Genomic DNA, 27,656 nt, shown 5'->3' on the forward strand with positions numbered 1-27,656 from the left:
TTTGGTGGGCGGGGCCCCTCGGCCTCCGATTTGGTGGGCGGGGCCCCTCGGCCTCCGATTTGGTGGGCGGGGACCCTCGGCCTCCGATTTGGTTGGCGGGGCCCCACGGCCTCCGATTTGGTGGGCGGGGTCCCTCTGCCTCCGCTTTGGTGGGCGGGGCCGCTCGTCCTTCGATTTGGTGGGCGGGGCTCCTCGGCCTCCGATTTGGTTGGTGGGGCCCCTCGGCCTCCGATTTGGTGGGCGGGGCCCCTTATCCTCCGATTTGGTGGGCGGGGCCCGTCGGCCTCCGATTTGGTGGGCGGGGCCCCTCGGCCTTCGATTTGGTGGGCGGGGCCCCTCGGCCTCCGATTTGGTGGGCGGGGCCCCTCGGCCTCCGATTTGGTGGGCGGGGCCCCTCGGCCTCCGATGTGGTGGTCGGGCCCCCTCGGCCTCCGCTTTGGTGGGCGGGGCCGGGCCCCTCGGCCTCCGCTTTGGTGGGCGGGGCCGCTCGGCCTTCGATTTGTTGGGCGGGGCTCCTCGGCCTCCGATTTGGTTGGCGGGGCCCCTTATCCTCCGATTTGGTGGGCGGGGACTCTCGGCCTCCGATTTGGTGGGCGGGGACCCTCGGCCTCCGATTTGGTGGGCGGGGCCTCTCGGCCTCAGATTTGGTTGGGTGGGCCCCTCGGCCTCAGATTTGGTGGGCGGGGACCCTCGGCCTCCGATTTGGTGGGCGGGGCCCCTCGGCCTCCGATTTGGTGTGTGCTCTGCCTGGGGCCACTGTGCTCTGCCTGGGGCCCCATATGCTGCCTGGGGCCCCTGTGCTCTGCCTGGGGCCCCTGTGCTCTGCCTGGGGCCCCATGTTCTGCCTGGGGCCCCTGTGCTCTGCCTGGGGCCACTGTGCTCTGCCTGGGGCCCCATGTTCTGCCTGGGGCCACTGTGCTCTGCCTGGGGCCCCATAAGCTGCCTGGGGCCCCTGTGCTCTGCCTGGGACCACTGTGCTCTGCCTGGGACCACTGTGCTCTGCCTGGGGCCCCATATGCTGCCTGGGGCCCCTGTGCTCTGCCTGGGGCCCCATATGCTGCCTGGGGCCACTGTGCTCTGCCTGGGGCCCCATATGCTGCCTGGGGCCCCTGTGCTCTGCCTGGGGCCCCTGTGCTCTGCCTGGGGCCCCTGTGCTCTGCCTGGGGCCCCATGTTCTGCCTGGGGCCCCTGTGCTCTGCCTGGGGCCACTGTGCTCTGCCTGGGGCCCCATATGCTGCCTGGGGCCCCTGTGCTCTGCCTGGGGCCACTGTGCTCAGCCTGGGGCCCCATAGGCTGCCTGGGGCCCCTGTGCTCTGCCTGGGACCACTGTGCTCTGCCTGGGGCCCCATATGCTGCCTGGGGCCCCTGTGCTCTGCCTGGGGCCACTGTGCTCTGCCTGGGGCCCCATATGCTGCCTGGGGCCCCTGTGCTCTGCCTGGGTGTAGGACACTGGTGACGTCACTTATCTCAGGACATTATCTCAGGACATTATCTCAGGACATTATCTCAGGACAAAGCCACGGAAGTTGGCACAAATTGCAGGAAGTAGTATTCTAGGCAATTATATATTAGATATATATATTATATATATATATATATATATATATATATATATATATATATATATATATATATATATATATATATATATATACGCATTACTATGTATCCTATGACTAAGGCATGACGTGCCAGAAACGCGACAGGTTTTGTTTTCAATCATGTTTTTCACGTTGAATTTTATTTACTGGAAGTTCGTGCTGAGCTTCATTCTCCCCTCCTGTTCTACGTTGCCGCAATCACCGGCTGGACTAACACCTTCCAGCAACATATTAAACCAGGACTTCACATTGCACGGTGTGGTAAGCTGTTTTTTCCTTCTATATTCTAGTCAAAGCCCTCATTAGCAAAGGAAACGGGGACAAAAATTCCACAGGAAATACAATCCTGGAAATCCCTTAAACTGTCCTTGCGGGCAAGGCTCATCTGATTAAAATGATCTTTCCCTAAAATACTTTTTCCCTTACAGACGCTACCGGTTATTTTATCTAAATCTGATGACAGGTTTCTGACAAAAGTCTTCCGTCAATTTATTTGGGGCTCAAATTGGGGCTCTAGAATTAGTATTTTTAAGCTGCAACAAACTAAATCCTTAGGTGGCCTAATCTCACACTAAAACTTAATCTCCATTAACGCCCACGAGCGGAATTACTCTGAGTATTATATACAAGTCACTGAAACCTTCCATACAGTGGTCAGCCCCTTCACCTGGCCTGGGGAGGTGGGTATCTCAACTAACCGACTGTCAGGTAAAAGACGTCTTGAAAACCACAATACGTATTAACTCTATGTTACCGTATGATAGCTACACAACCATGACTCATATTCCATAGAGCATATATCTCCCCAGTGATTAAATCTATAATGTCCCACTTAGGTGATTTTCCCTGTCCCAAATGTTTACATTCTCCAGCTGATATTTTTCATTGTTTCTGGGACGGTCCAAAAATATGGGAGGTTTGAGATATACTCTTGCAACATCTCACAGATACCTTTGGTGTATCTATTTCTCCGGAGTGGGCCATATTCAACATTCTCCCACAAGATCAGTTGGTGAGGCTTTCTGTTCAGCAGCGCCGCATTCTATTCATCTGGGCAGCAGCCACCCACAGAAGTATTCTTCATTTATGGGCACAAGATAATACTCCTTCTTTGAGCTTAATTACTACAAAGGTAGCACATCTCTTAAAGATGGACCGGACAGAGTCCATATTGCATAAAGAAAAATACACTGAACGGTTTTTCTTTACAAGGTCTTCTTTTATTAATGCCCAGACATTATCTACACGCCAGGTGATTCATGGTTGCTTCCAATTTACAGACTGGTACAGGAGAGAGAAAACTGATGGCAGAATTCCTGTTGGGCTAGATTGATATTGTGCTATGAAGGTGTGGATGTGTGCCCTGGGCAGGAACACTATGTAATGTTCAAGGTACTGTAAAACTATTTGTCAAATATTTTCTAATGCTGCTAAATAATCTATGTACCCTTTGTTTATTGTTCAATAAAGACTTACCGTATATACTCGAGTATAAGCCGACCCCCTAATTTTGCCACAAAAAACTGGGAAAACTTATTGACTCGAGTATAAGCCTAGGGTGGAAAATACAGCAGCTACCGGTGAATTTCAAAAATAAAAATAGATGCTCCATACCGTTCATTATTGCCCCAAAGGAGGTTCCATATAAAGCTGTGCCATATATAATGCTCCATACCGTTGATTATTGCCCCATAGATGCTCCATATATAGCTGTGCCATATATGCTCTGCACCGTTCATTATGGCCCCATAGATGCTCCATATACATTGCTCTGCACCGTTCATTATGGCCCCATAGATGCTCCATATAAAGCAGTGCTATATATGCTCTGCACTGTTCATTATGGCCCCATAGATGCTCCACATAAAGCAGTGCTATATACACTCACCGGCCACTTTATTAGGTACACCATGCTAGTAACGGGTTGGACCCCCTTTTGCCTTCAGAACTGCCTCAATTCTTCGTGGCATAGATTCAACAAGGTGCTGGAAGCATTCCTCAGAGATTTTGGTCCATATTGACATGATGGCATCACACAGTTGCCGCAGATTTGTCGGCTGCACATCCCAAAGATGCTCCATACAAGGCAGGATGGATCCATGCTTTCATGTTGTTTACGCCAAATTCTGACCCTACCATCCGAATGTCGCAGCAGAAATCGAGACTCATCAGACCAAGCAACGTTTATCCAATCTTCTACTGTCCAATTTCGATGAGCTTGTACAAATTGTAGCCTCAGTTTCCTGTTCTTAGCTGAAAGGAGTGGTACCCGGTGTGGTCTTCTGCTGCTGTAGCCCATCTGCCTCAAAGTTCGACGCACTGTGCGTTCAGAGATGCTCTTAGGCCTACCTTGGTTGTAACGGGTGGCGATTTAAACCCTAGAGATGGTTGTGCGTGAAAATCCCAGTAGATCAGCAGTTTCTGAAATACTCAGACCAGCCCTTCTGGCACCGACAACCATGCCACGTTCAAAGGCACTCAAATCACCTTTCTTCCCCATACTGATGCTCGGTTTGAACTGCAGGAGATTGTCTTGACCATGTCTACATGCCTAAATGCACTGAGTTGCCGCCATGTGATTGGCTGATTAGAAATTAAGTGTTAACAAGAAGTTGGACAGGTGTACCTAATAAAGTGGCCGGTGAGTGTATGCTCTGCACTGTTCATTATGGCCCCATAGATGCTCCTTATAAAGCTGTGCCATATATAATGCTCTGCACCATTCATTATGGCCCCATAGATGCCCCATACACAATGCTCTGCACCGTTCATTATGGCCCCATAGATGCTCCATATAAAGCAGTGCTATATATGCTCTACACTGTTCATTATGGCCCCATAGATGCTCCATATAAAGCAGTGCTATATATGCTCTGCACTGTTCATTATGGCCCCATAGATGCTCCTTATAAAGCTATGCCATATATAATGCTCTGCAGCATTCATTATGGCCCCATAGATGTCCCATATACAATGCTCTGCACCGTTCATTATGGCCCCATAGATGCCCCATATACAATGCTCTGCACCGTTCATTATGGCCCCATAGATGCTCCATATAAAGCAGTGCTATATATGCTCTACACTGTTCATTATGGCCCCATAGATGCTCCTTATTAAGCTGTGCCTTATATGCTCTGCACTGTTCATTATTGCCCCATAGATGCTCCTTATTAAGCTGTGCCTTATATGCTCTGCACTGTTCATTATTGCCCCATAGATGCTCCTTATTAAGCTATGCCTTATATGCTCTGCACTGTTCATTATGGCCCCATAGATGCTCCTTATTAAGCTGTGCCTTATATGCTCTGCACTGTTCATTATGGCCCCATAGATGCTCCTTATAAAGCAGTGCCATATATGCTCTGCACTGTTCATTATGGCCCCATAGATGCTCCTTATTAAGCTGTGCCATATATGCTCTGCACCGTTCATTATGGCCCCATAGATGCCCCATATACAATGCTCTGCACCGTTCATTATGGCCCCATAGATGCTCCATATAAAGCAGTGCTATATATGCTCTACACTGTTCATTATTGCCCCATAGATGCTCCTTATTAAGCTGTGCCTTATATGCTCTGCACTGTTCATTATGGCCCCATAGATGCTCCTTATAAAGCAGTGCCATATATGCTCTGCACTGTTCATTATTGCCCCATAGATGCTCCTTATTAAGCTGTGCCATATATGCTCTGCACTGTTCATTGTTGCCCCATAGATGCTCCTTATTAAGCTGTGCCATATATGCTCTGCACTGTTCATTGTTGCCCCATAGATGCTCCTTATTAAGCTGTGCCATATATGCTCTGCACTGTTCATTATTGTCCCATAGATGTGCCATATAAATCTGTGCCATATATAATGCTCTGCACCGTTGCCCCATAGATGTGCCATATAAATCTGTGCCATATATAATGCTCTGCACCGTTGCCCCATAGATATGCCATATAAATCTGTGCCATATATAACGCTGCTGCTGCAATAAAAAAAAAAAAAACACATACTCACCTTTCTTGCTTGCAGCTCCTCAGCATCCCGTCTCGGCGTCTCTCTGCACTGACTGATCAGGCAGAGGGCGGCGCGCACACTATATGCGTCATCGCGCCCTCTGACCTGAACAGTCAGAACAAGAGGACGGGAAGACAGAGCGGCGCCCGGCGTGTGGAACGTGGACAGGTGAATATAAAATACTCACCTAGTCCCGGCGCTCCTGACGCTCCCCCTGCCTGTCACACTGTCTTCGGGTGCCGCAGCTCTTCCTCTGTCAGCGGTCACTGGCACCGCTGATTAGAGAAATTAATTTGCGGCTCCACCCCTATGGGAGTGGAGTCCATATTCATTTTATCTAATGAGCGGTCCCACGTGACCGCTGAACAGGGGAAGAGCTGCGGCACCCGAAGACAGTGTGACAGGCAGGGGGAGCGTCAGGATCGCCGGGACTAGGTGAGTATGCCTCAGCGCCCTCTCCCCCTCACCCGCCGACCGTGATTCGAGTATAAGCCGAGAGGGGCACTTTCAGCCTAAAAATTTGGGCTGAAAATCTCGGCTTATACTCGAGTATATACGGTATTAAAAAAAAAAAAAAAAAAAAAAATCCTAAATTGCTGGTTTTTGTTCATTCTGCCTCTACAAGAATCGGAATAGTAAGCGATTTAAAAGAAAAAACAAAAACAAAACACAGTACTAGTGATGAGCGAATATACTCGGTACTCGAGATTTCCCGAGCACGCTCGGGTGACCTCCGAGCATTTGTAAGTACTCGGAGATTTAGTTTTCTGCGCTGCAGCTGAATGATTTACATCTGTTAGCCAGCATAACTACATGTGGGGGTTCCCTAGCAACCAGGCAACCCCCACATGTACTTATGCTGGCTAACAGATCTAAATCATTCACCTGCGGCGCAGAAAACTAAATCTAAGAGTACTTACAAATACTCGGAGGACACCTGAGCACACTCGGGAAATCTCGTGTAACGAGTATATTCGCTCATCACTAAACAGTACCTAAAAAAATAAAGTCAACTAGTCCTGCAAAAAAACCCTCACATGACTGTCGGCCAAAATATAGAACAATTATACAGGTGCTTCTCACAATTAGAATATCAAAAAAGTTAATTTATTTCAGTTCAATACAAAAAGTGAAACTCATTATATAGAGTCATTACAAAACAGAGTGATTTCAAGTGTTTATTTCTGTTAATGTTGATGACTATGGCTTACAGCCAATGAAAATCCTGAAGTCATTTTCTCAGTAAGTTACAATAATTAAAGGGAACCTGTCAACCCCCCACCCCACCCCCAGTCGTTTCAAACTAAAAGAGCCACCTTGTGCAGCAGTAATGCTGCATTCTGACAAGGTGGCTCTTTTAGTTCTGGGTGCTGTAACTAGAGAAATAATCTGTTTTATAATTTGTCAGAAATACCAGGTCTTCAGTCAAGGATGCCGGCGTTTCCCCCCTGCTTCAGACGCCACTCAGCTGTCACTCACATCTTCTTGGCGCCGGGCGCCGCCTCCTCCTCACCGCTGTTTTGAAAATAGCCGGCGCCTGCGCTCTTATCCCCTGCCTGGTGCAGGCGCAGTGAGCGCTGGCCGTCTTTCCTCATATGCAGTCCAGCTGACTGTGCCTGTGCGGCCGTCCTGCCTGTGAATCCCAGCCCCGCAGTGACTTATGATTTATTCACATTGCGGGGCTGGGATTCACAGGCAGGACGGCCGCACAGGCACAGTCAGCTGGACTGCATATGAAGAAAGACGGCCAGCGCTCACTGCGCCTGCACCAGGCAGGGGATAAGAGCGCAGGCGCGGCTATTTTCAAAACAGCGGTGAGGAGGAGGCTCCAAGAAGATGTGAGTGACAGCTGTGTGGCGTCTGAAGCAGGGGGGAAACGCCGGCCTCCTTGACTGAAGACCTGGTATTTCTGACAAATTATAAAACTGACTATTTCTCTAGTTACAGCACCCAGAACTAAAAGAGCCACCTTGTCAGAATGCAGCATTACTGCTGCACAAGGTGGCTCTTTTAGTTTGAAACGACTGGGGGGGGTGACAGGTTCCCTTTAACAAAAAAACACCTGCAATGGCTTCCTAAGCGTTTAGAAAGGTCCCTAAGGGTACCGTCTCACTATACGATTTACCAACGATCACGACCTGCGATACGACCTGGCCGTGATCGTTGGTAAGTCGTTGTGTGGTCGCTGGGGAGCTGTCACACAGACCGCTCTCCAGCGACCAACGATGCCGAGGTTCGCTGGTAACCAGGGTAAACATCGGGTTTAAAAAAAAGCTTGTCGGCAGAGGGAAGCATGAAGTGCTCTAAAATTTCCTGGTAGACGACTGTGCTGACTTTGATCTTGATAAAACACAATGGACCTACACCAGCATAAGATATGGCTCCCCAAACAATCACTGATTGTGGAAACTTCACACTAGACATCAAGCATCTTGGATTTTGTCTCTCCACTCTTCCTACAGATTCTAGGACCTTGAATTTCCAAATGAAATGCAAAATTTACTTTCCTTGTGGAGTGTGTCTGACTGTCTCCTGTCAAGTCAGCAGACTTTCCCATGATTGTGGAGCCTACTGAAACAGACTAAAGGTACCTTCACACGAAGCGACGCTGCAGCGATAGCGACAACGATGTCGATCGCTGCAGCGTCGCTGTTTGGTCGCTGGAGAGCTGTCACACAGACCGCTCTCCAGCGATCAACTATGCCGAGGTCCCCTGGTAACCAGGGTAAACATCGGGTAACTAAGCGCAGGGCCGCGCTTAGTAACCCGATGTTTACCCTGGTTACCAGCGTAAAATCTAAAAAAAACAAACAGCACATACTTACATTCACGTCCCCCTGCGTCCACTTCCTGACTGACTGAGCGCCGTACAGTGAGAGCAGAGCGGTGACGTCACCGCTGTGCTGCTTTCACTTTCACTTTGCGGCGCTGAGTCAGAGGAGGAAGCAGACTGCAGGGGACGCAATGTGAGTATGTGCTGTTTGTTTTTTTTACATTTTACGCTAGTAACCAGGGTAAACATCGGGTAACTAAGCGCGGCCCTGCGCTTAGTAACCCGATGTTTACCCTGGTTACCAGTGTAAAATATCGCTGGTATCGTTGCTTTTGCTTTCAAACACAACGATACACAGCGATCGGACGACCAAATAAAGTTCTGGACTTTATTCAGCGACCAGCGACATCACAGCAGGATCCTGATCGCTGCTGCGTGTCAAACGAAACGATATCGCTAGCGAGGACGCTGCAACGTCACGGATTGCTAGCGATATCGTTATAATGTCGTTTCGTGTGAAGGTACCTTAAGGGTACCGTCACACAGTGGCATTTTCATCGCTACGACGGCACGATTCGTGACGTTCTAGCGATATAGTTACGATCTCGCAGTGTCTGACACGCAGCAGCGATCAGGGACCCTGCCGAGAATCGTACGTCGTAGCAGATCGTTTGAAACTTTCTTTCGTCGCTGGATCTCCCGCTGTCATCGCTGGATCGTTGTGTGTGACAGCGGGAGATCCAGCGACGAAAGAAAGTTTCAAACGATCTGCTACGACGTACGATTCTCAGCAGGGTCCCTGATCGCTGCTGCGTGTCAGACACTGCGAGATCGTAACTATATCGCTAGAACGTCACGAATCGTGCCGTCGTAGCGATGAAAATGCCACTGTGTGACGGTACCCTTAGTCTGTTTCAGTAGGCTCCACAATCATGGGAAAGTCTGCTGACTTGACAGGAGACAGTCAGACACACTCCACAAGGAAAGTAAATTTTGCATTTCATTTGGAAATTCAAGGTCCTAGAATCTGTAGGAAGAGTGGAGAGACAAAATCCAAGATGCTTGATGTCTAGTGTGAAGTTTCCACAATCAGTGATTGTTTGGGGAGCCATATCTTATGCTGGTGTAGGTCCATTGTGTTTTATCAAGATCAAAGTCAGCACAGTCGTCTACCAGGAAATTTTAGAGCACTTCATGCTTCCCTCTGCCGACAAGCTTTTTGGAAATGGAAATGTCATTCTCCAGCAGGACTTGGCACCTGTCCACACTGCCAAAAGTACCAATACCTGGTTTAAAAACAACAGGATCACTGTGCTTGATTGGCAGCAAACTCAACTGACCTTAACCCCATAGAGAATCTATGGGGTATTGTCAAGAGGAAGATGAGACACCAGACCCAACAATGCAGACGAGCTGAAGGCTGCTATCAAAGCAACCTGGGCTTCCATAACACCTCAGCAGTGCCACAGGCTGATCGCCTCCATGCCACGCCACATTGATGCACATTGTTGCAAAAGCAGCCCCGAACAAGTATTGACTGCATTTACTGAACATACATTTCAGTAGGTCAACATTTCAGATTTGCTGGTGTTTTAAAGTATTCTAGTTTACTGAGATAATGACTTTTGGGTTTTTATTGGCTGTAAGTCATAATCATCAACAGTAACAGAAATAAACACTTGAAATAGATCACTCTGTTTGTAATGACTATATAATATTTGAGTTTCACATTTTGTATTGAAGAACTGAAATAACTTTTGGATGATATTTTATTTTTGTGAGATGCCTCTGTAGCTCTCAAAATATGGCGCTGCAAAAGTTTTTGCAATAAAAAGCATCTTATAGTATGTGACAGCAGCCAAACAAAAAAAATATATAAATCTGTTATCGCTGTAATCACACTGACCAGATGAATACAGTCATCTAATCACTTATACTGCATGAGGAACAAAGCTAAAAAATAACAAATTCTGTACCTGCTGTTTTGTTCATTCTGCCTCACGAAGATCACAGTAGGCTACTTTCACACTAGTCCGTCGGTACGGGCCGTCGCAGTCGGCCCGACGGTGTTATGACCCCAATGGCGAGGGTCTCAGAGGAACGTGGAAGTCTGCAGAATACAAAAATCCAGCTCATAGGGCAGTGGTAACTGGGTTGACCATATATCTACTCCTAACGCCAACACTAGAAGTAGCCGGGGATCATTCCTACGTTGATTCTAGATGACACGCGCCAGCCGGAGAATCTAGCTACCCCTAGTAGAGGAAAACAAAGACCTTTCTTGCCTCCAGAGAAGGGGACCCCAAAGCTGGATAGAAGCCCCCCACAAATAATGACGGTGAGGTAAGAGGAAATGACAAACACAGAAATGAACCAGGTTTAGCACAGAGAGGCCCGCTTACTGATAGCAGAATAAAGAAAGGTAACTTATATGGTCAACAAAAACCCTATCAAAATCCACACTGGAAATTCAAGAACCCCCGAACCGTCTAACGGTCCGGGGGGAGAACACCAGCCCCCTAGAGCTTCAGCAAAGGTCAGGATATAGATTTGGAACAAGCTGGACAAAAATACAAAACCAAAACAAATAGCAAAAAGCAAAAGGCAGACTTAGCTGATATAACTGGAACCAGGATCAGTAGACAAGAGCACAGCAGACTAGCTCTGATAACTACGTTGCCAGGCATTGAACTGAAGGTCCAGGGAGCTTATATAGCAACACCCCTAACTAACGACCCAGGTGCGGATAAAAGGAATGACAGAAAAACCAGAGTCAAAAAACTAGTAACCACTAGAGGGAGCAAAAAGCAAATTCACAACAGACGGACAGTGTGTTCATGTAGCACAACGTGGGCAGCGGATGCAGTTTTACAACGCATCCGCTGCCCATTGTGAGTTCCGGGGAGGAGGGGGCGGAGTTTCGGTCGCGCATGCATGGTCAAAAATGGCGGACCCGACACAAAAAAAAACGTTACATTGAACGTTTTTTTTGTGCGTCGTGGACGCCAAAACACACGACGCATCCGTCGCTAATGCAAGTCTATGGAGAAAAAAAACGCATCCTGCGGGCAACTTTGCAGGATGTATTTTTTTCTCCAAAACGACGCATTGTGACGTCCGTCACACGACGCTAGTGTGAAAGTAGCCTAAGGCTGCCGTCACACTAGCAGTATTTGGTCAGTATTTTACATTAGTATTTGTAAGCCAAAATCAGGAGTGGGTGATAAATGCAGAAGTGGTGCATATGTTTCTGTTATACTTTTCCTCTGATTGTTCCACTCCTGGTTTTAGCTTACAAATACTGATGTAAAATACTGGCCAAATACTGATAGTGTGACTACAGCCTAAGGCTCATCACACATTTATCCTGCGCTCTGTACTGAGATCATACACCAAGGATTCCGTGTAAATATGGAAAACACGTGATTCAGACTGAATCCCCTGCGCAACATTCCCTATAATGAGGCAGATGGAGGCACTGAGTACGCCGTCTGACCTGTAATCCGGGGGTGTCCATCTTTTTAGGCGTGCATAAAAAAGGACAGTCCGCTACAGTCTTGTGCACTTTTAAAAAAGAACGACAACATTGGACAGAGGCCAAATAGAGTCCAAAGTAACTCTGCTTTTTTTTTTTTTTTTAAATAGCGATTGGATTCCTCGGGGCTTCATCCGAATCAAGTCACTCAGATTTAGAAGGAAACCCCGATGTAAGCGCTCAGTATAGAGCACTGGATAAATGTGATCCAAGGACAATGGTGAACAGAGGCCAGACGCAGTCCAGAGTAAAGCTGCTGCCTCATTATAGTGACTCAGATTTAGATGGAAACTCCAATGTAAGTGCTCAGCGTAGGATAAATGTGATCCATAATGTTATGTAAAGTGTTCTCACTAAAATCTTCAACTCAATCCACAAAAAAAAAAGCCAGTTTCCACTGAGGTTCGTCATCTGTTAACAGAAATATCGGGGGCTTTCACGTTACTGGTAGAACAAAGTCTCTAGAAAAGCAAATGGCTCCTTTACCCCCAGGAGAAAAATCAGCAAATTCTGCGCTCCCAAATCCAAATGCCCCCTTCTCTTCTGAGCCCCAGTGTGAATAAACCACCTTTAGCGTTCACGTTTGGCAGGGTATAATTTCCAAAATGAGGTCACTTGAAGGGGGGGATTCTGCTCTTCTAGCACTTTGGAACTCTGTATATGGAGTCCGCAAACTATGCTAGGAAAATCTGCGCTCCAGGAGGCAAATAACACGCCCTTCCAAGTCTCGCCATGTGGCTAAGCAGTAGTCATATATAGTGTTCTCTACATTCAGAAGAAATTGTGCGGCAAATTTTGGTGTTCTTTTTAAACATTTCCCATTGTGAAAGTGTAAAATCTGGGGCTAAGAATTTTTGTGGCAAAAATGTAATTATTATACAGTGCATGATACCCTATTCTTGCAAGAATTACAATATACTTTATTTTTTTTACAGTACAAAATTATTTTGAAAGCTAAATTAACATAATTACAAAATGTCTAAGTAGCATCTTATGAAAACAGCTGTATTTGAGCATTTCACAATGACTCAAGATAATAAACATTTTGTGGGTCAGTGTATAAAGTGACTGAGATGAAAACAAATGCTATCATGCCAAAATCAGTGCATACTCAGGCAGTGGTAAAAATGCTCCTTCAAGAGCTTCCAATCTAAAAAGACATTTACAACACTGCCACCCAGAAGTTTACGAAGCTGTGACTGAAAAAGATTACAGCAACACCAAGAAACCAGAGACCAGCACTTCCCACCAGGCAAAGGAGGAGGAAATAGCATCTCAAACGTGTTACAAGATATTTTGTAAGTGACAAAGTTACTGTAACAATGACAGCAGATGTGTTTAAAAGACAGCTCATCGAGCTTGTTGTGAAGGACTGTGTACCATTATTATTTGCATGACCAGCTTTTACAGCTCTTAATGGAGAAATGGCTCGCAAACTTGGCGTTTCTCTGGAAAGAGATTTATTAGAAAATTATTGATTGAAGAAGCCCTTAACCAAAAGGAAGATCTTAAAAAGACTCAAGATACGCTTTGTATTTCTTAAAATGGATGCCTGCACACATCACAGAGTGAACTATTTTGCTATCAACGATCGATATGTTTGTGACAACAAAAAAAATTGTTACTAAGACACTGGCAGTAAAAGATACTAAAGCTCATCACAGCAGGCAGTTTCTCCAGACCTTAGTGGAAAAAGTTCTGCAAGATTATGAACTCAAAAAAAGAACAGGTTCTTGCTACTGTAACTGATAATGCTTCAAACCTGATAAGTACAATCAAACTGATGAATGAGAATAATGAAGGTGAACAGCAGCTAGAAGAACATTTCACATTCAGTATGTTGGAGATGGAAGGCCATAGTCATGTTCCCATAATGAAGGAACAAACAGATATTACTACAGAAGAACAGCAAAATGATTCTTTACAATTACCGTATATACACTCGAGTATAAGCCGACCGAGTATAAGCCAAGACCCCTAATTTTGCCACAAAAAAAACTGGGAAAACTTAATGACTCGAGTATAAGCCTAGGGTGCAAAATGCAGCAGCTACCGGTAAATGTCAAAAATAAAAATAGGTACCAATAAAAGTAAAATTAATTGAAACATCAGTAGGTTAAGTGTTTTTGAATATCCATATTGAATCAGGAGCCCCATATAATGCTCCATACAATATACGCCCCATACAGTTTATGATTGGCCCCATAAGATGCTCCATATTAAAATATGCCCCATATAATGCTGCACTAATGTTGATTGTGACCCCATAAGATGCTCCATAGACACATTTGCCCCATATAATGCTACACAAATGCTGATTATGGCCCCATAAGATGCTCCATAGAGATACTTGCCCCCATATAATGCTGCACATGGCCCCAAAAGATGCTCTATAGAGATATTTGTCCCATATGCTGTTGCTGCGATAAAAAAAAAAAAAAAAAAAAAAAAAATACACATACTCGCCTCTCGTAGCTCAGGCCCCCTGCACTTGCTATACTCACCTTGCACCGCTGTCTTCCGCGTCCTCTGCACTGACTGTTCAGGCAGAGGGCGGCACGCACACTAATCGCGTCATCGCGCCCTCTGACCTGAGCCTCACTGCAGAGGACACGGAAGACTGAGCGGCGCCGACGGTGGAACGTGGGACAGGTGAATATGCCCCAGTTATACTCACCTGCTCCTCGCGCGGTCCCTGCAGGTCCCTGGTTCTCCGGGAGCTGACAGCTTCTTCCTGCATTGAGAGGTCACATGGTATCGCTCATTACAGTAATGAATATGCGGCTCCACCCCTATGGGAGTGGAGTCGGGTCCATATTCATTACAGTAGTGAGCGGTACCATGTGGCCGCTCAATACAGGAAGAAGCTGTCACCGCCCGGAGAACCAGGGACCTGCAGGGACCGCGCCAGGAACAGGTGAGGATGATTAGACAACCGTCGCTCCCCCTCTCCTGCCGACTCCTGGGAATGACTCGAGTATAAGCCGAGAGGGGCAATTTCAGCCTAAAAAAAAAAAAAAAAAAAAAAAATGGGCTGAAATTCTCGGCTTATACTCGAGTATATACGGTAGATGATCTTGTTGAAGCCGCTTCACACCTCTTTCCTATTCATCACATGTACTGTGTTGTGCACACGCTGCAGCTGGCAATAAGATAGTCTGCAAGAGGGACATGCTGGAACTCTGATTAGCAAAGTGAGGAAATTGGCTATTGCTGGAAGAACCCCTAAAATTGATTCCATCTTGAAGAGATGTGCTGGAAAAGGGGCAATTGTGGATCAAGCCACTCGGTGGGGCAGCAACTATTTAATGATTGAGCGACTGCTTGAGCTGAAACCCTTCTTTGTAGATATGGTCAACCCTCAGGTAACACTACATGAAGGTTAATGGACACAGGTGGCTGAATTGAAGGAATTGCTTCATCACCCATTTACAGTGGCTAAAAAGTTACAAGCTGAGGATTTAACTCCTGGCATTTTTATAAAGGAGTGGAAGAACTTGTTGTTTTGCCCGTTGCAAAGAGGAGGTTTATTCGCAGATGGCATTGCTGCGTCAATGAAAACAGAGAGAGACACTGCTATTAGAAAATAAAATTCTTCTGGAAGCTGTTTATGTGGACCTGAGTCATCGTATATTGCTGGATGATCAACAGCTCACTAAAGGAAAAGAAGCTTTGATTGAGGTAGAAGTTAGGATGAGTGGGCTACAGGACGGCCAAGAGCAAGAGGACTCGGGTCCTGCTGCCGTTCCTTCATCCCCATCAGATGAGGAGTTTGATTTCAACAAGTATTTGAATGACATGGAGCAGGCAAAGCGTTGCTGCAGGGAAAAAGATTCCACTCCCATAGAAAACAGATTGTCCATATTTCAGCAAAATTTTTCACTTGCTCTCAAAAAAGTAAAAGTTCAATCGTTCATCAAAACTGACTGTACGAGGCAATTCCTTTGTACCCTGAAATTGTTAGAGATGTTGCCCATGTGGTTACTGCTTTACCACCATCCAAGTTAGTGTAGAGAGGTTGTTCTCTGGCCGTAAAATAATTAGGTCAGATTTGAGGTCACCTATAAACGAGGATCTGATGGAGGCGATACTATCGCTCAGAACAAATTCAAAGACTGCACAAATGTGATTCAAGCTCAAGGTCTAGATCGCGATCTATGGCGTCTAATACTTCTCGGGATGTACAACAGACCCAGACCCAGACGCCAGAAGACCAGTTTGAACCTATGACTCCTCAGAATAGAGTCATTACCAGACAGACCGTTAAGAACAAAACCTCAGCTGGCAGACGTCAGGGCACGGGTGCCCAGGGGGGCCTCCAGGTATTAAATCTATCCACGAGAACATTTACTTCTGTACAAATTGCGGTGTTAAGTAGGGGCCTGACCTTTTCTCCCACCCACCCCTTTGATTTTTTTACAGCATTGAAGGACCTCGACCTTTTCGCAAGGAAATTGATCCTGCGGAAATTACACCACAAGAGCCAAGATCCAACTGATCCTTTGACTGAGACGGAAAGAGAAACATTGCGGATTTTGGAGGAACTGTTAGATGAGCAATCTCCGACACCTCTAGGTAGGTTTCCACCTGCCATCATGCCCAGATCAACGAGGTTTCCCCCCCTGTCACTTTGCCCTGCGGTTGATCTATTTACCAAGGTGGTAAGCGCTGACCTAAAAAAGCTTTCCTTTAAACGTCGATTTGATAATTTGACACATAGTCAGCGCTCTGCCATCAAAGAGTTGCAATCTTATACCAATGTGGTCTATAAATCAGCTGACAAGGGGGGAAACATCGTGATCTGGCCATGTGATAAGTATGAAAAAGAGGTGTTTCGCCAACTTAGGGATACGGTCACATATACTAAACTTACCCATAACCCAATGCTCTCTTTCTCGTCTCAGTTACAGGTGATACTTAATAATGCGTTAGAGGAGGGTACCATAAATAGAAAGGTGTGGGAGGGATTACTCGTCAGGTTCCGTAAGATCCCTACTTTTTATCTTTTACCTAAAGTCCACAAGGACGCCGTCAACCCCCCGGGGCGTCCAATCGTGTCTGGTATTGACGGTTTGTGTGACCCGATTTGTAAATTTATTGATTTTTACCTTAAACCTTTGGTTGAGGTCCTGCCGTCATATGTTAGGGACACGACGGACGTCCTTACCAGGGTTGACGGCGTCCTTGTGGACCCTGGTGTGCTCCTGGTTACTGCGGATGTGCAAACATTGTACACCTGTATTGACCATGAGCACGGCCTGGATGCCGTCCGCCTCTTCCTGGGAGCCTCCGATCTGGACGGCCCTCTTTGCGATTTTATCCTCGTGCTGCTGCGCTTTGTCCTCACACATAATTTTTTCATATTCAAGGATTCCTATTATCTGCAGAAGCGTGGCACGGCCATGGGTGCGGCCTGTGCCCCTTCGTATGCCAATCTCTTCCTGGGCAACTGGGAGAGATCCTTGTTTGGCAACGGGGGGGCCCAGGCCGCCGACCATGTGCTGTGCTGGCTCAGATATATAGATGATATTCTATTTTTGTGGGGGGGCACGGCGCAGCAGCTCGAGGACTTTATGAGTCATCTTAATGAGAATCCCTACAACATAACGCTGACTTACCAATATGATGCCAGGCGTGTCGACTTTCTTGATGTCAGTCTGGAGGTCGACAACACCCGTCGCGTCCAGACTGACGTCTTTAGAAAGCCGACCGCCGTTAATGCTCTACTACACGCGGAGTCGGCACATAATCCAGCAACAGTGAGGGCCGTCCCGGTCGGACAGTTCTTGAGGATGAGGCGGATTTGTTCCACAGAGGACAAATTTCAGGCCCAAGCCGTGTCTCTTAAAGCCCGCTTTGAGGCACGCGGCTATAGCCGCAGGTGCGTCAGGCGAGGCTATGACAGAGCCAGGAGGACACCCTGTAGGGATCTCCTTTACAGTACAGGACGTAGAGCCAGTGCCGGGCCGGGGGATTCAAAAATTAGATTTATTACAACATATAACCATGAATGGTGTAATATAAGGGAGATCCTGACCCAGCATTGGCCTATCCTGGGAACTGAACCATCCCTGGGCCCCGCTTTGGGGGACTTCCCTTCCATGACGGCAAAGAGGTCACCTAATCTCAATAATATGCTCGTTCGGAGCCATTATGTCCCCCCTGCCAATAACCCTTTTGGCTCCAGGGGCCCAACGCTTGGTTGCTTCCAGTGCGGTCATTGTATGGCTTGTGCCAATATTGTTCGGACTGCCTCTTTTACATCATCTGACGGTACCAGGACCTATTCCATCAGACACCACATATCTTGCAGCACGAAGAATGTCGTATATTATGCTACGTGCAGCTGTCCTTTAATTTATGTGGGCCTGACGTCAAGGGAACTCCGTATACGCACTAGGGAGCACGTACGTGACATCCAGGCGGCTAGGACTACTGTCGATGCCTCTCTCCTGAAGACGATACCGCGCCACTTTAAATTATTTCATGATTGTGACGCGGGGTCGCTTCGGGTCAGGGGCATCGACTGCGTCCATTTGGGCTCCCGTGGGGGTAATTACAAGAAGGTATTGGCGCAGCGTGAGGCAGGCTGGATTGTTAGACTGAATACGGTTGCTCCTTGTGGTTTGAACGAATCACTTAGTTTTGCCTCGTTTCTATAAAACTTTAAATGCGCGTAGATTAGTCTATTGTTATATATTTTGCTCAGGGTTTTTCTAAATTCTATAGCTTCCCCTGGCTCCTCTCCCTGTTTATGTTACACTATCTTGTCAGGTCCTGACCTCCATCCTATACGGACGCGTCTCCCCTGCTGGACCCTATTTTTATCTCTGTTTTTAACCTGTTTGTTTTCTAATTTGTTATTAACATGATACGTGTTCTTACTTTTCTCTATAGTTTCTATCATATGTTTGGTGTGCCGAGATTCTCCTTCTATTGCAAACTCCTTTCTACCCAGCCTTTTCGGTGGCGGATCGGGTACTTTAGCCCATAAGGAGAGACAGAATATACTCCGGAACATCATTAAGAAGATGTGGGATCAGCTTTATTTAACATATGTTATATGATATGATCTAATACTATCTGTTCTGAAATTGACTGTCTCTTTTCTATATGTGGGAGTACTATGTACCAATAGATCTTTTGTGTCCCATATTAGTGGCTATACTCCTGTATCCTCCCATTCTATTTTATTACCTGTTTCATCTTTTACATTGGTGGCAGTGCGCGTGCGCGGGTTCGGATCGCTGGTTCCTGCGCCAGGGTAGCGTCTGTACTGCCTCCCACGTGTGACCGGGGCTTTTCCCCGCTCACATGCTGTGATGCTGGACGCTGTCTCTGGCTGTAGGACCTGCGGCCCGATCCGCGCATGCGCCGTCGTTGCCGCCTACTATTGGCCGCCTCTCGGCATGTGAGACGTCACATGGTCAGAGTCCGGCCCATATTAAGGTCCTTCTCGGCCTCGATACTCATCCCCTTAAGAAAGCAGCTACACATTCAAGCGAAACGCGCGTCGGGGGTCTCTTCATCCCGGTTCCTGCCCGGTGTCCTGTGTGCCCACTTGATCTGCGGTAAGCATACTTAGCAGTGCCTACTAGTAGTGACAGTTGATCACTTGGTCGCACCTATATGCCAAAATTGTATCTTGCCGCTTTACATTTTATCAGTCTGCTGTGACTTGCAGACAGATTTATCCTGTTGGGCTCCGTTCACCTGGGGAGAATTTGTCCCCTTCCTTATGCACTTTATATGTATTTTATATATTCATCATATTTATGCGGTTTATGTGTGTATTTACCTTTTGTATAATTAAATAAATTTAAATACCCAATATACTCCTGTATCCTCTTTGCTCTCATTATTAGTATGGAGTGGGTGGCCTCCTTTGCAGGCTTCGGGCTGTTTCACACTATTAGGTGGTAATTAGCCCTTTGGTGCTTTTTGTTTTGCAACATGTTTTCTGGTTTCGTTATAACAAATGTGATTCAGTACGTTTGTACGGAGTGTATAAATTGTAAATATGCAAAGTTTTTGTTCTAAAGTTGTATTCCAATAAACATTTTATGTTCTATCTAAGTGGCTTGATTATTGTATCATAATAAAGATTAAAAGCCTGATGTTACCATTTTACTACAGTAAATTTATCACTTCAAAATAAGCCATGTACGAGGGAGTCGGAGTCGTGGAGTCGGTGTCATGGGAATTGAGGAGTCGGTGGTTTGGCTTACCGACTCCACAGCCCTGCTTCTTACATAAGACGAGGTGGCTATTCAGGGGGGCACAAGCATCTACCCCCCACCATGCCACATGTGTGTGTTTGATGACAAAGTCTTCCTCAGAATGGGTATGCACAAAAGAGGAAGACCGCCATCAAACGCGCGTCAAGGGGTACGTTGGACGGAACTGAACTCTGGGTATTTATATGTATCTGCGGTTTTTACTTTTGCTGCTCTAATTAGGTCCCTCGATCTTTGATATGCATGACACTGCCCCTGATTGCCCTTAGGGGATTATGCACTATATACTCTATTATATGTTTCATCCTGAGGCCAATCAGGGAGAGAGGAACTCCCAGATACATGTGTGATGTATTAAGTATTTGATATCTGTCTTGAGACTCTTTTGGCTGTGAGCACCATGAACTTTACTCTGTATTTACCTATATGCAATATTGAACTGTGCCTCAAGCGGATGATAAATTCTTTATCTTGGATGTAATACACGTGGTATATTTATACCCACGATACTGTCATCATATGTGCCATCCAATGTCTGTTTCTTTCCATGCTGTTTTTCAGTTTGCTCTTATCTCCTTAAAACATTTTAAAATTTGTATTTTCGATAAAGACATTATTGATTCTTTACGCTGTGTTGGGGGACTTTTGTTGCTAGTTTATAGATTTTGTGGTTGATCACGGTCCTCCGTACTTTTGTGGCTATTCGGTTCAGCCTGCAGGTAGAATAGCCTGACCTTACATGACATGGAGGGAGAAGTGGTCATATCATTTAAGGGCAGCAAAAAAGTGTGTGTGTTGGGGGGGGGGAAACACTATACAACAGAGTCCACTCGTGTCACTGCTCTCTAAGGCTCAAAGGTTCTGTCTGAACGTCATTTTCCTCAGGTCATAGACGCAGTGTGAACAGGGCCTTAGGCAGCCATCTAATCCCATACAGCAGGCATTACTCACTAGGCTACAGGCTGGACTAGGTGCCTTAAGTTGTAGCTTTTCACTAGAAGACGCACCTGCTACTCGTACGGGACAGCGGTGTGTGGCACCCTGCCTAACACTACATGGGCGAGCAGGGGGCCTGCGGGCGAGCATGGCAAGAATGGTCGCGGGCGAGGGCCACGAGCGCAGTGAGACGAAATGTGTTTGTGTCTCCCACCTTGGTTCTGCCGTTTATCCTGAAGTTGCCCAGCTTGCTCCCGCAGTGCCGGATCAGGTCGTCCATGCTGTTCATCAGGTGCCCAATCGCCCGGCATCCTGCCTCCTTGCCCTCCACCCAGGTGATCTGGTCCCCACGGATGTCCTTGGAGTCACTGCTCTTTTGGCTCACTAGCTGGCCATCAGTGAAGCGTCCCGTGCTGTGCAGCGCCTTCACCTCGCCAACAATGCTGTCCCCAACATCCTGACCTAGGAAGTCGTCCAGCACACAAATGCCATGCTTGTTCATGCACGGCACGATGTACTCCAGGGCCATCTTCTGCAGCAGGGGGGCGCTGTGCCCATTGGGTCGCTCCGGGCCTCCCGCTCGCGCCTCTCCCGACTTCTGGGTGTAGTCTTCCTCGTTGATGGCACTCAGGGTGGCCCCTCCGACGACCACTTCCCGCGGCGTGGATCGTGCACACGGTAGGGAAGCTCCGCCAGCCACTTCCCGCGGTGTGGATCGTGCGCATGGTAGGGAAGCTCCGCCAGCCACTTCCCGCGGTGTGGATCGTGCACACGGTAGGGAAGCTCCGCCAGCCACTTCCCGCGGCGTGGATCGTGCACACGGTAGGGAAGCTCCGCCGGCCACTTCCCGCGGCGTGGATCGTGCACACGGTAGGGAAGCTCCGCCGGCCACTTCCCGCGGCGTGGATCGTGCACACGGTAGGGAAGCTCCGCCGGCCACTTCCCGCGGCGTGGATCGTGCACATTGTAGGGAAGCTCCGCCGGCCACGTCCTGCAGCGTGGATGATGGGCACGGTAAGGACACTCCGCCAGCCACATCCCGCGGCGTGGATGATGGGCACGGTAAGGACACTCCGCTGGCCACGTCCCGAGGCGTGGATGACAGGCACGGCCCTGGCTTTATGGTGGCAGTGGGCTCCACAGCTGGCCGGCTGTGTGCGGGAGGGGGCTCCGTGCCCTTGCACACCTGCTTGTGCTTCTTCCAGTCCTGGCGCTGGTGCTCCTTGCTGCAGTAGAACGAGCTCCGGCAGCGGCCGCAGCGCAGTAAGTTCTCCATCTTGCCGCACAGCTCGCAGTACTGGTGGTCACTGTGGCCGCCACCTTCGCAGCCCCGGCCGCCTCCGCCGGCCATAGTGACGAGCACTCTCCGCCCGGCTCGCGTGTGGGACTCTCCGCGCTATAAGCCAGTCCGCTGTGACGTCCCGGGCAGCGGAGAGCACGCACGTGTTTACCTGTCAGAGCCGTGCTCTTTATGTCAGCGAGCGGCCCTGCAATGACTGCCCGGCCCGAGAGCCAAGAGAGTGCGCCGCCCCTGACATCAGCAGACAGAAGGCGCTGCCTGTCCGCCCCGGGGCCCGGCCTGCGGCACCATTAAACGCTATGGGACTCCCTCTTTTCCTGTCTCTCCAGTACAAGGACCTTTGCTAACGTCACAGTCATGTGATTATGCTCGCAAGAGCCACGTGACCGTGGAATTTCGAACTCTTGAGAAACAGCGGAAGAATATTGTAGGATTTCTGAGTGGGCGGGGCTGGTACAGGGCCGGAAGTACAGGGCCGGAAGTACAGGCGCTCCCGGCGTCTGAGTCTGTGGTCTTCCTCCCCAGCCCCTCCGCTCACTAGTGACGTGTCTACACCGGAGCGAGGACCCCAGATAACCGCTCCGCTGTACCGAGCTCAGCACTGGGGCGCATAGGTCGGAGCTGGTTCCTGCAGCTCCTCAGACAGATCCATTCTCGTCCCCTCTTCTGGCTTTTTAGTGCTTATTTAACCTCCCTCTCCGAAATCACTGAAGGACGGCTTGCTCATCTCTCCAAATCACACCTCAGCACTTGGGCACTTGACCCCATCCCATCCCACCTCCTCCCCAACCTCAGCACCACACTAATCCCAGCCCTAACCCATCTCTTCGACCTATCACTAGTTTCCGGTACCTTCCCCTCTGCTTTCGAACATGCCACAATCACACCTATCCTCAAAAAGCGCTATGTGCAGCTACCGCCCCATATCTTCGCTCCCATTTGCTTCCACACTCTTTGAGCAGTACGTCCATGCTGAACTTTCCTCTCACCTTGCATCTAAGGCTACTTTCACACTTGCGTCGCTACGGGGCCATCGCTAAGTGTCCGCGCGACATACTGACGCATGTTGTGAAAATTATGCACGACGTGGGCAGCGGATGCAGTTTTTCGAAGTATCCGCTGCCCATTCTAAAGTCCAGGGAGGAGGGGGCGGAGCTCCAGCCGCGCATGCGCGGTAGAAAATGGCGGACGCGACGTACGAAAAGACGTTACATTGAACGTTTTTTCGTGCCGACGGTCCACCAAAACACGACGGATCCAGTGCACGACGGACGCGACATACGTCGCGATCTGTCGGCAATACAAGTCTATGGGAAAAAAAACGCATCCTGCGGGCACATTTGCAGGATCCGTTTTTTTCCCAAAAAGACGGATTGCGACGGAGGCCAAGCGACGCAAGTGTGAAAGAAGCCTAACTCGCTCTTCGACAACCTAGAATCTGGCTTCTGTCCCCACCATTCCACTGAGCCTGCCCTGACCAAACTTACAGCCAAAGCTAACAGACAATTCTCTATCCTCCTCCTTCTAGACCTGTCCTCTGCCTTCGACACAGTTGACCACTACCTCCTACTACAGATCCTGTCTTCCTTGGGTGTCCAAGACCTTGGCCTAGCCTGGATCCCCTAATACCTTACCAACCGCACATTTAGCGTTTCCCACTCCCATACTACCTCTTCATCTCGCCCCCTTTGTTGGAGTCCCCCAAGACTCTGTCGTAGGACCCTTACTCTTCTCAATCTATACCCTTGGCCTGGGACAACTCAAAGTCCTATGGCTTCCAGTACCATCTATATGCTGATGACACTCAGATCTACCTCTCTGGCCCATATGTCACCTCTCTGTTCTCCAGAATCCCAGAGTGTCTATGTCATGTCGAATGCTGTTCAGACCAGGTCGTTCGACAGACAGCGGTAATTCCGCTTTTGACCACTATGTGCTCATTGGCGTCGGCTAGATTTTATCTAGCTGTCCCGGGGTTAATTTACCTGATCCTTGGATTGGAAGCTGGGCCATGCCCATTGCCTTTAAATAGTTCTCCTGATCATTGGGCGTCGCCGATTATAGCTTCTGTCTTGTGCGTTGTTATCTCGGTCTGGAGTGGAGAGCTGGTTGTTGGAGATTCGTTGCTGGTGGTGTATTTTCCTTTGTCTTATTTACTCCTTCCTATATTTGTATTTATTTTGCCCTGCGCATTTATAGTGTATTCCTGAGTGGCTGTGGCGTGGTGTATATTTTCCTTTATCCTTGTCTGTGCTAACTGGGTATTGGTGTATTACCTCTTCACTGGGTGGTGGGCAGAGGTTTCAGCCTAGGGTTGAAACAGGAGACAGGGTGAGGTTCGAGGCCTGGACATGCACACCATCAGTGTAAACTCCAGGTAGAGGGTCAGTCAGGATTTCCCTAGTCTGAGGGAAATTGCAGGGGCCCGGGTTATTAGCTCTCGCTCAACTAGTCTCCCCGTGACATTATAATCGGCCCAACAACGACAACAAAAAAGAAGGGGTTTCTTTTTTTGTGTGTGTTTTGTCATGGATCCCATGACTTCCATAACCCGCCAGTTGGAGGCGCTGTCCCTACAGGTCACTGAGTTGAGGGGGGCAGTACAGCAACAGAGACTAGCAGTATCTAATGTGCAAGCTGGAGCGGCAGGAAGAGTTGCTGAGCCTAAATTTCCTTTGCCTGAAAAATTTGCTGGGGAACGCAGTAAATTTGTTTCTTTTCGGGAAGCTTGCAAACTATATTTCCGTATGCGCCCGATCTCCTCGGGTAATGAGGCCCAACGTGTGGGCCTGGTGTTGTCATTGTTAAGTGGGGATCCCCAAGCATGGGCGTTTTCTTTACCATCTGATTCTGCTGCATTTGACTCTGTGGAGTGTTTTTTTTCCTCTCTTGGAAAAATCTACGATGAACCTGACAGAATGGCTCTAGCAGAATCTAAGATACGCACTATTCGCCAAGGGGAGCGAGTTGCAGAGGATTACTGTTCTGAATTTTGTCGCTGGGCGATCGATACACAATGGAATGATCCAGCATTGCGGAGTCAGTTTATTCATGGGGTTTCTGAAAGGGTTAAAAAAGCCCTTCTGATGTACGAGACTCCTGCTTCTCTAGATTCTGCTATGAGTTTGGTTGTCCGCATTGATCGCCGTTTGCATCAGGGGGAGCATGAGACACCGCCTATGGGAGAGGGTTTAGGTTCACGTAAGGTTGCTGCAGGTGAGCCCACTGAGCCTATGCAAATCGCAGGGGTGTCACATGTGAAGCGTCGAGCCCCTGAGCTCAGGAAGCAGTTTTTACTGTGGTAAAACTGGTCATTTTATTAACATCTGTCCTCTGCTGTCTAAGAAAAACGCAACGGCGGAAAACTTCTAATCTCAGAGGGTGTGGAGGAGACCAATCTGAGCTTATGTACAGGTCCTTCTCAAAAAATTAGCATATAGTGTTAAATTTCATTATTTACCATAATGTAATGATTACAATTAAACTTTCATATATTATAGATTAATTATCCACCAACTGAAATTTGTCAGGTCTTTTATTGTTTTAATACTGATGATTTTGGCCTACAACTCCTGATAACCCAAAAAACCTGTCTCAATAAATTAGCATATCAAGAAAAGGTTCTCTAAACGACCTATTACCCTAATCTTCTGAATCAACTAATTAACTCTAAACACATGCAAAAGATACCTGAGGCTTTTAAAAACTCCCTGCCTGGTTCATTACTCAAAACCCCCATCATGGGTAAGACTAGCGACCTGACAGATGTCAAGAAGGCCATCATTGACACCCTCAAGCAAGAGGGTAAGACCCAGAAAGAAATTTCTCAACAAATAGGCTGTTCCCAGAGTGCTGTATCAAGGCACCTCAATGGTAAGTCTGTTGGAAGGAAACAATGTGGCAGAAAACGCTGTACAACGAGAAGAGGTGACCGGACCCTGAGGAAGATTGTGGAGAAGGACCGATTCCAGACCTTGGGGAACCTGAGGAAGCAGTGGACTGAGTCTGGTGTGGAAACATCCAGAGCCACCGTGCACAGGCGTGTGCAGGAAATGGGCTACAGGTGCCGCATTCCCCAGGTAAAGCCACTTTTGAACCATAAACAGCGGCAGAAGCGCCTGACCTGGGCTACAGAGAAGCAGCACTGGACTGTTGCTAAGTGGTCCCAAGTACTTTTTTCTGATGAAAGCAAATTTTGCATGTCATTCGGAAATCAAGGTGCCAGAGTCTGGAGGAAGACTGGGGAGAAGGAAATGCCAAAATGCCTGAAGTCCAGTGTCAAGTACCCACAGTCAGTGGTGTGGGGTGCCATGTCAGCTGCTGGTGTTGGTCCACTGTGTTTCATCAAGGGCAGGGTCAATGCAGCTAGCTATCAGGAGATTTTGGAGCACTTCATGCTTCCTGGCACCTGCTCACAGTGCCAAAACCACTGGTAAATGGTTTACTGACCATGGTATTACTGTGCTCAATTGGCCTGCCAACTCTCCTGACCTGAACCCCATAGAGAATCTGTGGGGTATTGTGAAGAGAAAGTTGAGAGACGCAAGACCCAACACTCTGGATGAGCTTAAGGCCGCTATTGAAGCATCCTGGGCCTCCATAACATCTCAGCAGTGTCACAGGCTGATTGCCTCCATGCCACGCCGCATTGAAGCAGTCATTTCTGCCAAAGGATTCCCGACCAAGTATTGAGTGCACAACTGAACATTATTATTTGATGGTTTTTTTGTTTGTTATTAAAAAACACTTTTATTTGATTGGACGGGTGAAATATGCTAATTTATTGAGACAGGTTTTTTGGGTTATCAGGAGTTGTATGCCAAAATCATCAGTATTAAAACAATAAAAGACCTGACAAATTTCAGTTGGTGGATAATGAATCTATAATATATGAAAGTTTAATTGTAATCATTACATTATGGTAAATAATGAAATTTAACACTATATGCTAATTTTTTGAGAAGGACCTGTATATCCTCCATGGTGGTTTCTCAATGCATGCTCCCTGCTAAGGTTTTTATCGCTGGCAGTGAGCTGCCAATTACTGTTTTTGTGGATAGTGGTTCAGCCACAAATCTCATTGATGAGGAGTTTGCGCGCACAGCAGGTTTTAGGATTGAAAAACTGTCTCATCCTATCCGCGTGGTCACCATCAATGCTGCTCCTCTCTCTCAGGGGGAGATTACTGAATTTGTGGCTGAGGTGAAACTCCACATTGGGGTTCTACATTCCGAGCGGGTTACATGTAAGGTGCTCAGGAATC

The 27,656-nt window shown here is 47.8% G+C and overlaps 1 protein-coding gene across 1 annotated transcript in view; it reads right to left on the reverse strand.

Moving 5' to 3' along the window:
* EGLN1 (egl-9 family hypoxia inducible factor 1) overlaps positions 1-22,744 on the reverse strand; it is an 80,028-nt gene extending 57,284 nt beyond the window's left edge. Inside the window, exon 1 of the mRNA XM_077289087.1 lies at positions 21,308-22,744. Within this exon, the coding sequence (XP_077145202.1) occupies positions 21,308-22,444 (1,137 nt within the window). The 5' untranslated portion in view covers positions 22,445-22,744. The remainder of the gene's footprint in view (positions 1-21,307) is intronic.
* Positions 22,745-27,656: the final 4,912 nt, after the last annotated feature.

Source organism: Ranitomeya variabilis, chromosome 2 (genome assembly GCF_051348905.1).
Source record: "Ranitomeya variabilis isolate aRanVar5 chromosome 2, aRanVar5.hap1, whole genome shotgun sequence".
Lineage (NCBI taxonomy): Eukaryota > Metazoa > Chordata > Amphibia > Anura > Dendrobatidae > Ranitomeya > Ranitomeya variabilis.